This window comes from Pituophis catenifer, unplaced genomic scaffold, assembly GCF_029215685.1.
Source record: "Pituophis catenifer annectens isolate HBS135680 unplaced genomic scaffold, rPitCat1.0.hap2 SCAF_2, whole genome shotgun sequence".
Classification (NCBI taxonomy): Eukaryota; Metazoa; Chordata; class Lepidosauria; order Squamata; family Colubridae; genus Pituophis; species Pituophis catenifer.
This window is the reverse complement of record NW_027256882.1, coordinates 111,289,140-111,303,846: the sequence shown is the minus strand read 5'-3', so window position 1 is coordinate 111,303,846 and position 14,707 is coordinate 111,289,140. Positions and strand designations below refer to the sequence as shown.

Below are 14,707 nucleotides of genomic sequence, written 5' to 3'. Positions count from 1 at the left end.
TGCTACATTTGTACAAAAAGAAAAGGCAAAAATGAGGCAGCAAACACTTTTAGTGCAAGCTCTGCAAAGTACCCCAGCACTAGGGGTAGGACTAATCCATCACTTAATAAAGGTCACATTATAATAAGGTTCATTATAATTTGGAAAGATCGCTCTGATTTGAATCTACCACACCTTGACCATAGAAAAAGCCTTGGACATCTACATTTCTTTGGTTTTTTTGGGGGGGAGGGGAAGGACACTTAAAGTTGCAGGGAGCTCCTCCAAGACCAAGGAATTTACTGGAAAAGGAGCACTGGAAAATATATTCCCTTGTGGGAATGTTCTCTTCCCTTAGGGGAGATTTTAAATGTGAAAAATATGTAGCAAATCCTAAGGATGATTAACATGTTTATTTGTGTCTCTGAAAGACAAACATTACATTCTAAATGTACTAATTAAAAACAATGTATGTGGCCCAGAACCAAGAATGACACGTGGCAGTTCTTCCAAGCTGAGTTCTTTATTGTTTCACACCTATAGAGGAAATCTTGCCAGACTGAGCACTCTACTGTCTGCATCTACAGTATTTTATGTAAGCTATTAGGGAGGGGTTGTCCTCACCCTCTTTCTCTCACACATGATATCTGGGCTCAGCTGCCAATCTTATTCCTCTGGAATAAATCCCCAGTTCAATCTTCTACTCAGATTCTGTAGCTGAGGTGAATTTAATGTTGCTGTTCACCAGGGCTGCTTTTTACAATCCAATGCAATCTATTTGAATGAAGTGGGACATCAACAATTCTGAGCCACGAAACACTAGTTGGAGATTATTAGAATTTTAATTCTAATTTTAAAATTTTAAATCACAGTTGAGGATATCTAATTTAGGATGTGTTTTCCTGATAGCTAGGAACCTATCTATGTTGGAATGTAAATTCATGACTTACAGAAGTGGCTCCCTTTCAGCTGAGTGTATTATAGGAGAAGGTAAACAGTGCCCTATCAGCTCCACCATCATAGATGTAATTGTTACTGTTATTACATAAATTACATAAATTACATAAAGTAATTGTCACTGTTGTAGTCTACAACTTCTGGAACTCTCATGTTGCCTATCTCTGATGCAAGAGGAATTGTTTTTGGGAGAATTAAATCTAATATCGTATCAATATAAAAATAGGATATATCTTGTCTAAGTTATCTAAGTATTTAGAACAGGCTGAGGAAGAGAACAAAATTTCTAGGGAGCATTATGTGGGCTAAGGACCTAATTAAATATGAATGGGCTCTCTAAGATGTCTTTTCTGCTTATATATTTAGATAAGATATATCCTATCTTTATATTGATAGGATATTAGGAGCCATGGTGGTGCAGTGGTTAGAATGCAGTATTGCAGACTAATTCAGCTCACTGCCAAGCATTTTATCCTCACTGCCTCAAGGTTGACTCAGCCTTCCATCCTTCCAAGGTCGGTAAAATGAGGACTCAGACATATACCACATCACAGTGCTTTACAGCCCTCTCTAAGCGGTTTACAGAGTCAGCATAGTCTGGGTCCTCATTCTACTGAACTCGGAAGGATGGAAGGCTGAGTCAACCTTGAGCTGGTGAGAATCGAACTGCTGCATTGCTGGCAGTCGGCAGTCAGCAGAATAGTGGTGCAGCAAAAGCAGGCAAATGTTGGTCAGCATTGCCAAGTCTAAAAGTCTTTGATCTCTAAACACTCCCTAGTTATCCCAGATAGCAGAGTCTGCAAGTGGGTGGGAACTAGCTTAGGGAATTTTCCCTAAGGAACATGTTTCTGATTCTGCTTCTATTCTTTTTCTCTGCTGTAAAGACAATTAAATCATTCAGAGTCTCTATAGCACTCACACTTTTAGGATTATGGGAAGACAAAAGTTGCTGTTGTGAAGTTTAACTGTATGTCCTCAGGACTTGGATATGACTCAAGAATACAAATGCTGCAGTACTACAAAGGATAGCAAAGTACTTGTCATGCTTCATCTTATATTAAATAATTTCATAGAAAGTTCTTTGTCAAATACAGTGTTTTCTTTGCAGGAGGCTTTATTTAGCTGGAAGAAAAAGTCAAACTTCAGCTAATGTTCTCCCCAACTTTATGGTTTTCAAATAAAAGGAGGGTTTGAGCAGTGACAGAATAATTATCTCTTGCCATCACAATGATAAACTATGTACCTAGTACCCACTAGAAACTCTTTAATACATTGTGATTAAAATGTATTAACTCATTAAAACACATTAAAATGTGTTGCTCTCTATAGATCTGCTGCATTATCATGCAACCAGAAGTAAAACATGCTGCCCCCTCTCAGAAATCATCTTTGGTTCTGACCATGAAGCTATGAGGGGGACCACTGTTAATACTAGAAATAAATGACAAAAGGCAAGAACAAATTGGCAGCAAATAAATCCAGTCTTTCTTCCCCAATATCTTTATCTTTCCAATAAAGCAAAGTGAGATGTGCTACTGAAGCCCCGGCTTCAATCTGAGATTGTGGCGATAAATCTTACTTAGATGCTTAGAAGTGGCATAAAGTCACTTTGGGTGCATCCTGAAATTCTGAAAAGGATTGTCTGTCTGAAAAGGAAAATGCTATCCTCCCGTCTGTTCAAAAAGAAGTATCTACTAAACTAGAGTAATTTGTTTGACCAAGAAATGTGCTCTGAATTTTATATGTTCTCTGCGTTCAACTCGGATGTCTTTCAGTTTCTCTGTGGATGCCAGAGTTGGTTCTACATAAAGCCTTTTTGTACAAATAACCCATGCAAATTGCTGCCCAATTTGTGGTATCTTCTGTGGACTAGGTTATTTATTCTAAAATAGCTCTTTACTGAACACTTAGTGTCTCAATGATCCGCTTGTCCAGTTGGACCTGATATTTCTAAATCATATGTCTTCTTTCCTGCAGGTGTACATTATCAAGGTCATTTGGTCCAATGGCTCAACAGAGGCAATTTATCGACGCTACAGCAAGTTCTTTGATCTGCAGGTAAGATTTCTAAATTCCTCTCAGAGACTGGAATTTTCATTTCATGGAGTGGTAATATTATTTTACTTGATTTTGTGCTCACACTGTATCTTTAGGGCAACATCTTTTATACTTACATGCATGCAGCTTGTTGGGTTCGGCTTGCAGCGTACTCCTAACTTGTTGGTCAGGCAATATCTGTTTCTTTAAGAAACAACTGAGCCACGTAATCAGGGTTTGCTGAACCCTGTAATTAGGCTACAGTGCATAAATAAGCAGCACAGAGAAGCGTTCGTTCTTCCTGCTTCTTCCGGATTGATACCTGATTGTATCCTGTTGCTTATTGCGTCTGTTATATGGTACTGAATACCAAGAGTTACTAAAGTCTGTTTGCTTTGGTAAGGGAAGATACTTACTGGACTGATATTACTGTTTATGACCTTGGACTGTTTTACACTGAGACTGCTTGTTATCTATAAAGTATTTTTCTCACATGAGCTGGACGTTTATCTCCTTCCCTGTGTGTTTCTGCTCTGCTCGTTGCACAAGCAACAAATACTTTTTACACACACCCTAACATTGGTTATGGGCCCAGAACGTTCCAGGGCTCTTTAATTTGTTTTTGTGGAAGTGAGAAGTGCAGGCAGTGGGTGTAGTAGTCAAGATGATGGTTTTTGAGCAAGGTACAAGTTATTCTACTATAACCCGGTTGGATGGAACAAACTATGTTACCTGGTCCACAAAATGCTGTCTACTTTTGCGAAAAGAAGGACTGTGGGACATGGTTAATAATCCACCGGACATAACTGCATTGAATGCTGCTGACGAAGAAGATGCCAAAAAGATAGCGAAGTTTCACAGGGACAACGAGCGTGCTTTATGCATCATTGGCCTGACACTGGGAGACCAGCAACTTGTCCATTTCCGGGGCGAAGAGTCTGCTGCGAGGTATTGGTCAAAGCTAAAGAAGCTCTACGTTCGTGACTCTGTGGGTGTCCATATCTACCTGACACGGAAATTATTTCGCTTACATCTTCAGAAAGGAGGAGACATGATGGCTCACCTGGACTCCATGACAGGGCTTTTCCAGGAGCTACATGAGAAAGACCTTGTGTTTACTGAACTGCAGCAAGTTTATATTATTCTTTCATCGTTGGATGACAGTTATGACTCTTTTGTTTCATCATTAGAAGTATTGTCTAGAGATGAACTAACATTGGCCAGTATAACTGGTAGGTTACTGGATGAGGCCAAACGTAGGCAAGAACGAGACCAGTTAAGGATGCAACAGCAACCAAATGTGGAAGCTGTATATGAGAATGTCAATATTGTGAAACGCTGTTATGCATGTGGGGCTAAGGGGCACATTGCAAAATATTGTAAAAATAAGAAAGAGTCTGCTAGAAGCTCTGCTAAACCCAGGAAAGGGTGTAATTTAGCAACCAGTTCATCTAATAATATAAAAGATGATTGGTGGGTGATTGATAGTGGTGCCTCTCAATCCATAACAAAAAACAGAAAACTGTTTCTAAATATGAAGAAAAGTACTAAAAAGGTCAAATTAGCTAATGGCTGGAATGTGACTGTAGCTGGGGAGGGACTTGTTCAATGTTCTATCAGTAAGCACCCTTTACCCATGCTTTATATCCCTAGTTTGAAATATAACCTTTTATCTGTAAAGTCATTACTACATTCTGGGTTTACAGTAACTTTTAAAAACGACAAATGTTTGCTGGAATGTGAAGGCACTGTAGTTACTGCAGAATTAGAAGACGACTTATTTGTTATTAGGGATAAGTCATTACTGTTAGTTCAGTCAAAAGCTAAATTTGGAAATGTAAAGCCGCATGATGAATGCGTACATTTACTACATAGAAGGCTTGGTCATCTGAATTTCAGGTTGTTGAATTTGACTGTTAAGCAGTCTAAAGGCATAAAATTAAGGGCTTGCAGCAAATACCTGAACTGTAATACTTGTAACCAGCATAAAAGTAAAGTTACACCTGCAAACCGCTGCAATGGGTTTAAAACAATTAAACCTTTGGAGGTAGTCTTTTTAGACTTAATAGGGCCAAAGAAACCCAGTTTAGGGGGAGCATGCTATATTTTAAGTATAGTTGATCACTTTACCAGATATGGTTTTTGCTATCTTATGAAGTCCAAAAGTGATACGTTCCAATGTATCACAAACTGGCTTCGTTTTGTAGAAAGGAAGCAGAGGTTTAAGGTGAAATGCATTGTTACTGACAATGGAACTGAGTTTACTAACCATCAGTTGGCTAAGTTTTTGAAGGATGCTGGGATACAGCATAAACGTTCTGCCCCTTTTCGGCCAGAACATAATGCATATATTGAAAGAAGAGGCCAGACCCTACAAGCTATGACTAGGACTATGCTGGCTGATGCTTGTTTACCTGATAAATTGTGGGGAGAAGCAATACTATGTGCCAATCATATTTTAAATAATGTGGTGCACTCCTCTACAGGAAAAATACCTTTTACTTTATGGCACGGCAGGAAGCCTGATTTAAGTTATATACATACTTTTGGTGCACCAGCCTGGGTGCATATACCGGTTAGTCAGAGAAGGAAGGACCAACAGAGAGCAAAGAGAATGATTTTTGTTGGCTATGAAGCTAACCATAGGTCCTATAGGTTCTGGGAAAAAGGAACAACAAAAGTTTTGTGTAGCGCTAATGCTAAATTCCTAGAACATGAAGGCTGGGACAGGTTAGAAAAAGCAGACTATGGTTTTACAGATATTGATGTTAAGATAGACCATATTCCTGATGATGATAGTTCATCTGAGATGGATGATAAACCATCTATTAAGATTGAAGAACAGGAACAGGAATTAGGGTTAGGGGAGGATGAACCCAATATACCTGATGTTAGTCCTGTTATGCCTAGACGATCTTCCAGGGATCGGCATCCACCAGATCGCTATAAAGCCACAGTGGTTTGCCAAGTAGATATCGAACCATCCAGTTACCATGATATAAAATTATATCCAGAAAAGGAGCAAAAAGCCTGGCAAGAGGCAATGGATAGAGAAATTGATTCATTGAAGAGGCTTGGTGTCTATGAAGTTGTAAGAATACCACCAAATGAGAAACTTATAGGCTGTAGGTGGGTCTATAAGGTAAAGAAAAGTGTAGATGGGGTAGTAACCCATAAAGCTCGGCTTGTTGCACAAGGGTTCTCACAGACAGATAGAGACTATGATGAGGTTTTTGCTCCAAGTTTACGAGCGAGCACTTTGAGAACGATGCTTGTTTGGGCAGCTAGAAATAAATGCTCAATTACTCATATAGATGTCGAGACAGCTTACTTGAACGCTCTGTTAAGGCATACAATATATATGAAGAAACCTCCTGGTTATGATACACAGGATAGAACTGAGTGTTGGAGGCTAAAAAAAAGCCTATATGGTTTAAGGCAATCAGGTTACGAGTGGAACCAATGTATAGTGCAGGAATTACATAACATTGGGTTCTATGAGGGCGTAGCAGATAAATGTCTGTTTAAAAAAGAACAGGATGGATGTGTTTCATTCTTGTTACTCTTTACAGACGACATTGCCATAATTACCAGAACTGACGCTGAGGCCAGAGAGATTATCAGTCAGTTGCAAACAAAATTTAAACTTAGAAATCTAGGACATATACGGCATTATCTAGGGCTGGATATCCTGAAAACATCTAGAGGATTTAAAATTTCACAGTCTAATAAGATCTGCAAATTGTTGAAAAAATATGGGATGGAATTATGTAAACCTGCCAAGACTCCTATGGCACAAGAATTCCAACAGGATAGTTTGCAGAGTCCACAGTTCAGTAAAGAACTGTATCAATCATTAATAGGCAGTTTGTCGTATTTGAGCAACTGGACACGGCCTGATATAGCTTTTAGTGTTAATCAACTAGCACAATATAGTTCAGAGCCTACTGATAGGCATTGGCAGGCTGCTAAACGTGTTCTTAGGTATCTTAAAAGAACATTACATTTTGCTATGTATTTAGAACCAAATGCCAATATGATATTAAAGGCATATGCTGATGCCAGTTTTGCCAGAAAATCTACGTCTGGAATAGCAATCATGTTGGATAACTGCCTGATTGGATGGAAATCAATTCGCCAGAAACACATCAGTTTGTCTACCATGGAAGCGGAATTTTCTTGTCTATCACTTACATGTACTGAGCTGATTTATTATAAACAGTTGATGGAAGATATTGGATTCAAAATGGATTATCCTATTACGGTTTATGAGGATAACCAGGCAGCCATTAAAACGGCAACGAATCTTGCTGTAAAGACAAGGACTAAATACACTGATATACGTTATCTGAATGTTCGGCAATGTGTTAAGGATAACATGGTTACATTGGAATATTGCGCATCAGAGGACAATATTGCCGACAACTTTACCAAAGCGCAAGGTGCCATTAAACACACCAATTGTTGTGAAAGATTTGGATTAAGAATCTGAAATGGAACTGATACCACTGTACAATGTATGATTTGGATGTGTATTTTTGTTTCTGTATCTATTGTGTATATTGTCCTGCCCAATGGGGAGAATGTTGGGTTCGGCTTGCAGCGTACTCCTAACTTGTTGGTCAGGCAATATCTGTTTCTTTAAGAAACAACTGAGCCACGTAATCAGGGTTTGCTGAACCCTGTAATTAGGCTACAGTGCATAAATAAGCAGCACAGAGAAGCGTTCGTTCTTCCTGCTTCTTCCGGATTGATACCTGATTGTATCCTGTTGCTTATTGCGTCTGTTATATGGTACTGAATACCAAGAGTTACTAAAGTCTGTTTGCTTTGGTAAGGGAAGATACTTACTGGACTGATATTACTGTTTATGACCTTGGACTGTTTTACACTGAGACTGCTTGTTATCTATAAAGTATTTTTCTCACACGAGCTGGACGTTTATCTCCTTCCCTGTGTGTTTCTGCTCTGCTCGTTGCACAAGCAACAAATACTTTTTACACACACCCTAACACAGCTATAGGCCTAATATTACTGCCTTGGGTGCTATTTTAGACTTGATACAAAAATAATTCACACTATTTGTCTTCAGACTTTTGCTCAGCTGTTTTCTTTTCCTTTGTAATGGCTAGCAGGAGACTTCTTTCCTATAAATATATAAGTGCATTAAGAGCATTTATAACAATATTAAAATACCAACTTTTAATCAAAATCAAAGCGTATCTATAATTATTATTGAGCAATCCAAAGAATCATATCTATATCTGATCAGAGATAAGAAAGATTCTACTTGGGTCAATCCAAAGAATGTTTTTCAGTGGTCTAGACTAGGTCATAGCCATGTTCATATTAGTAACCTAAATAGGAAGAGCTTTATCAATTACAGTTCAAACTAATGTTAGTGGCTTTTATTAAATCTGTTAACTCCATGTTGTTTGCTATTTGGCTTCCAATACTGTACATGTTTCATTTTCTTCTATTGTACTTTTTGTCTTGGTATAAAAAAGAAAATTGGATTAATATGTGATGATAACTTTCTCTTCAGTTACTTCAGACAAAGGAATGATTTTCATAGGAACAGGACTTTTTCTATGAGCTCATATTGTTTTGTGCTGGGCAGGAGATTTTAGATGCCACTATTAAGAGAATATTTGAGGCTCAGGGTTGAACATTGTCTTTGAGCATCGTTGTTTTCTTGTAAACATTTCATTATCCAAGTAGGTAACATCATCAGTGCACTGATGATGTTACCTTATGGGTAATGAAATGTCTGCAGGAAAAACAACCAAGCTCAGAAAGTACCAAGGATCCCACAGATGCCACTATTCTGAAAGGAAAATGCTTTTGGCACCTGAATAGATTTTATTTGTTTATTTAATGAATTTCTAGGCAGCATATCTCAACTCTGGCTGGTGAATAATATTAAAACGAGTTAAAAGCAGTTCCAGTCAGAAATAACAAACACTAAAATACACAGTAGCTGAGGAAGGTATCAAATCAACAGTCACTAATACAGCCAGGAGGCAAGTTTGTCCACTTACTCAGAGCCCTTGGTCCAGTCACAGAATCAGATCTTGAGGGCCTTATGAAAGGTTTTTAGTATTGTGATCACTAATCTATTTGGCTGATATTGTGGAAACTTTGCTTGGTATAAGAACTATTGTTTTAATTCTTTGCCGAATTGTACCGCAGAATTCCTGCCCTTTAAATTTTGATACTTTTTTTTTTCAAAGGAGGCTTTTGAAATATTTGGACAGCAATCCTTGAGCAGCATAACCAAGATCTACTTGGTTTTTTCCCTGTTTCTAAAGCTGGCCTTCCAGAGTTTTGAAAAAATTTGTAAGATTTTAAAACAAAGATCTGTTTTTCTTAGAAACGTATGTCTATTTTCCTATATGTTTTCTGCCTCCACACCAGTATTCCTCTCTGTTCAAATTAGATGTGTGATATGCTGAGTTAATTTGCTCTAATCCCAAGGAAGTGAGTGAATATATTATACAATGCTTCTGTGCAAAAGGACTATAAAAGCTTGACTATTATCATTCTCTAGTATCTTTAGCCAAGCTGCATTAAGAGTAGAATTTGTCCTGCCATGATTTGTAAATAAGACTACCTTAACATGATCCTCTGCCTACTTACAAATTCTAATATTTAAATTTACACTTGCTCACTTGTAAAAATGTTTGTTATTGCAAACATTTTACATTATATAGTTCAAGCACTGCTGTGTCTTAATATTGTTATTATTTCAGAAGTCATTTCAAACAAATCAAAACATTTTTAGCATCAAATTATAATTGTAGAAGAGCGGCTGAGTTGGAAGGCGGAATTAAATATGTCATCAGTTTGGAGTCATTGTGTTGACACAAGAGACCCAAGTCTAGCTGCCCCATGAATTCCATTGACCCTTACCCAACGCCAATTTAGCTTTGACCATTAGTTGACTAGATTCTTGTGTATAGCAGGGGTGAAATCTACTTACCTTCCCTACTGCTTCGTAAGTGCGCATGCCATCGTCACATCCAATTTTTGACCCTCTGCGCATGCGCAAAGCCTTTTGTGCATGCGCAGAGGGTAAAAAACAGCTTACTTCCTGGTTAAAACTAGGAAGTAACGACATCCTGGCAGGTGGGCAGAGCCTCACGCTGCCACTGCTACCGGTTCACTGAACCACGTGCCGTCGCCACTACCGGTTCACGCAAGTCGCACAAGAACTGGCAGGATTTCACCACTGGTGTATAGGTAGCAATAATAAACTCTTCTTACTTTAAATAAATGAATGCTCCTGGTTATTTGCTCCCGACAATAACTGTTGATTGTAGTTTATCTAGCAGAAGCTATGCCTCACTGTTGAATGCTGTTTTGTTACTTAATTTAAGCTTAAAAGTATGAATTGTTTGTTTGTTTGTTTGTTTCCTGCCTTTATTATTTTTATAAACAAGGCAGTAGACATATCTAATATTCTTTCCAATTTTCATGAAGTCTGGTGCTTTTCTCTGAAGTACTGTAGTCTGGTAGTACTAGCTTTTGGTCTCAGTCCATGCAGGGCTTTCCTGCATTGGCAGCTAGCAGAAGACTCATTCCACCAGGCCCCCAGAATAAGCCAAGCTGGCTGGAAAGTCATCTTGATATTAAATCTCTGCTGCTTTTTATGCACTTCTCAGTTGAGTCTTACTTTTTGGAATTATCTGAGAAATTCCCCCATATTGTGCCAATATCTAAAATAGAATGAGCAAGTGGTGCATAAGGAAAACCCATTAGAGATACCTGACTCTGGAGCAGTGTTTGAAATCCAAAATCCATGAATGGTTTGTTATGTAATCAAAAGCCTGAACCTTATGAGGAGGGGGGGGGGAAAGCCAGCTCTCAGCACTTCTGGGCATCAATTCTCTTGTTTGTGAATATGAGTGATGCGTATGATCAGACTGAATTCTATTTATCGCTGCTATCCTTTTCTTGGCAATGTCATTGACTGCAGTAAAGAGGCTATAGTATGAGTCTATATTTACAGTATTAGCCATAGGAAATCTCAGATTCCCAATCCTGAGTAACTTGAATAAGAAATGATCAGAAACACACACAGAGAGCCACAGAAGCAGGAATGCTATTATAGAGGGAAATGAGTATGGTAGCCTTTAAATAAACATGTGGGCACACCCTTAGCCACAACAGCATTGCTGAGAGACTTGAAGAGAGATTAGTGATTCCAAATTCAGGTAGGAATTGTATACCCCTACACCTTAACTTCTCGTGTTTTAGCATGTTAGATGATATCTACAATATCTAGCTTTTTAATAAGGAATTTTTATCAATTAATACAGTCCCCATACACAGGGGAGTCAATGCAGGGGATGTAATTTTGATGCCAGCCAATCCTAGCTGAGCATGGAAAAATTGAGTTGGGCTTGTTGGAGTGTATAGATGGAAGACCTTTTGGTCACCATGATGTAAAAAGGATGTGGTCACTAGTAAGAGTGCAGAGAAGAGCAACAAAGATGATTAGGGGATTGGAGGTTAAAATATATAAAGAATGGTTGCTGGAACTGGGTATGTCTAGTTTGATGAAAAGAAGGACTAGCGGTGACTTAATAGCAAATGTTCCAATATCTCAGGGGTTGCCATAAAGAAGAGGGAGTCAAGCTATTCTCAAAAGCACCTGAGGGTAGGACAAGAAGCAATGGATAGAAACTAATCAAGGAGAGAAGCAACTTAGAACTAAGGAGAAATTTCCTGACAGTTAGAACAATCAGTGGAACAACTTGCCTCCAGAAGTTGTGAATGCTCCAACTCTGGAAGTTTTTAAGATGATGTTGGATAACCATTTGTCTGAAGTGGTGTAGGGTTTCCTACTTGGGCAGGAGGTTGGACTAGAAGACCTCCAAGGTCCCTTCCAACTCTGTTATTCTATTCTATTCTATACCACCAGATAATCACAGGACTGTTAGTATAGACTGAGAAGTAAACAGCAACAATTCAGGGGAACAGTGTTAAATCCCTTCCGATTTTTTGCAATAAAAGTACCATGAATGTATCCATGCATTCATTGGGAGCTGAGTTTTGTTGAGGGAAGCTTTAGTTCTCTAAGAGAAAAAAAAAGTTGCTTCTCTGTGTTGCTTTCTTCAGCTATAACTAGTTTACCTCTTTCAGCCTTGCTGAATAAATCCCATGTAAGGTGTTTACTTCCTAATCCTGCAGATGATATGTTAAAAAAGTCAGCACCACTAACTGGATGCATACTAGGAAGAATACAAAGTTGAAACACAGGCACTGCAAACTGGAAGATGGGATACCTTCAGAATTCCCAATTTAATTTTCTATCTGTCTTCATTCCCTCGAGAAGTGATAAAATATACTTTTAGAGTAAATGATGAATCATTAGAGACTTATAACAAACAATGCTTGCCGTTTGTTACGGTTTCAAGTTGAAGGAAAAAGTTCAAATGGGAGCTAATGTCTGAACCACCATACAATCACTTAATAAGAAACTGTGGCAGAAAAGCTGTACCCAGCCATTTTTGACAGAATTGGGTCAAGGTTGCAAGATCCTATTGTTAACATCTCAGACTTAGAGAAAATAAGTTAGTACCCCATTATCCTCTCTTACTGAAGATTTAGTCATTAATCGTAGGTATGCATTGACTGGAAATGATGCTTAAATTATGTTATTAATCTTCAAGAAGATTATATCTTATTTGCTATGATCTGGTTTCAATCAATGCTGCAGTTTACTATGAATGCTATTATGTGTAAGTCAAAGATTTGTTAACTTCCAGAAATGATACTCAAAAAGAAGTGATGATTTTGATATTCCTTTATTAGCTGAAGAGGTCATCAGTAACTGTTTGTAAGAACCCTATCTATACAAACACATTAGACGTGTGTCTTTTTGGATGTATGCATGAGCATATGGCTGACATGCCAAGACAAGATACAAATATTTTTCATTTTGCAGAATACTAAAATGCTGATTTAGGTGGTTTGATCTGCTGCTTTATATGTAAAAGCTTTCACACAGCCACAACATCTGATCCATTTTGTATAAAAAGCATAGGGCTACATTTTTCATTGTTTCGAGGGAATGCATATTGAAAAACGATTAAATTGGAGATGCCAAATCAGCAGTTTCATGTAAAAGAAGAAAAATTTCTGGATGGCTCTTATGAGATGTCAAATGACTTTTAAGTAAAAAATGCAAAGCTTTCAAAGAATTTATTAATGACTTGATACGCTGAACACTATTCATTTTTGCTGATCTAAGTAAATCATTCTGATGATAGAATTGAAGCTCTGGGTATATTGCTACCCCAAGAGCTTAGAAGAATAAAGAAAAGAGCATATGTCTTTTGTTAGTCAGGGCCATTTTTGGAGAACACATTAACCGCTTACAGATTATAATCTTTAACACAGCAGTGAAACATTCTTGCCAAACAATCTGTACAGAATACAATTCCAGACATGGCTGATAGTAGCAACAAGCTCACATATGCCCAGAGTATATATTATAAAACAGGGTTGGTGACATTTTTTTTATTAATTGCTTAGGAAAATGTAATATAACAAAATAGTATGAAGTGCCCCTATTCCTAACAGGCTTTTCAGTCAGCGCAATGGATTAAGGCAAAAATTTGTGAAAGTTGTTCTTCTGAAATTTGTATAATTGCATTGCATTGCATTAGATCAGCCTTACATAACCTGGTATCCTTTGGATGTTTTGGGGCTCTTACTCCCAGTGCATTAATACCAAGTTGAGGAACACCTTGTTAGATCAATCCCCATCATAAAGTACATGGTGTCTTCTTATTGCTTTTAATCTTGGTTTGGTAAATTGTCCCCAAAATATACATTGATCAATAGCCACATAAATACATTAGCTGAATATGAATGTTTGTTTGAATGATGCTAAAAATGTTTAAGAAATAATTAATTAAATGCCAAAATAATAATAGAAGTAGTAACTGAGACCCAGTTTAGTATAGTGGTTAAGGCATCAAATTAGAAACAGGGAATTCTCGTCCTGTCTTTGTTACAAAGCCACTAACTCAGGGGTGTCAAACTGGCGGTCCATGGGCCGGATGTATCATGTGCAGGCCACGCCCATCCCAGCTCCCGAATGGGAAAAACATCACGAAACATCACGTGACGGCAACGTGAGTTTGAGACCCGTGCCCTAACTACTTGGGCTAGTCTCTTTCTCTCAGGCCTAGGAGGAAAGAGGCAAGGGCAAACTACTTCCAAAAAAACTGCAAGGACTAATTAAGTAGTAATTATAGTTGTCAGATATGGATTGTTATGAACTGGTAGCAAACTTGCTAGTTGATGCATTTATGACTGTTAGGTAACTGCTAGTACAGATAAAGAACCAAGATGAGCATGTAGTTGCAAATATAAAAGTAAGTAGTGTTAAACTATTTGATTTACTGATTTCCTGAACTGCAAATTACATCATAGTCACAGCAAGAAAGCAATCAGTAAACTAAGTTGCACATAGTTCCTTTTGAGGAGGTATTTGGGTAATGGGAAAGAACAGTCATAAGAGTAAAATTTCCAAGTTGGGTAATAATTGTTTAGTGAACATCTTTGAATGATTCACTTGAGTCATTGGGAGATTTGTTTCTATCACATTACCTTTGAGGAGTGTCCTGAGTTTATCTGGAGTAAATAGGGAGGAGGTTTCATGTTTGACTAAGGGGGAAAGAGTACATTCCATATGAACAGGAATTGTCTTTTTTTTTTT

The 14,707-nt window shown here is 37.9% G+C and overlaps 1 protein-coding gene across 1 annotated transcript in view; it reads left to right on the top strand.

Moving 5' to 3' along the window:
• SH3PXD2B (SH3 and PX domains 2B) overlaps positions 1-14,707 on the top strand; it is a 121,205-nt gene that overhangs the window by 22,419 nt on the left and 84,079 nt on the right. Inside the window, exon 2 of the mRNA XM_070933967.1 lies at positions 2,914-2,994. Within this exon, the coding sequence (XP_070790068.1) occupies positions 2,914-2,994 (81 nt within the window). The remainder of the gene's footprint in view (positions 1-2,913; positions 2,995-14,707) is intronic.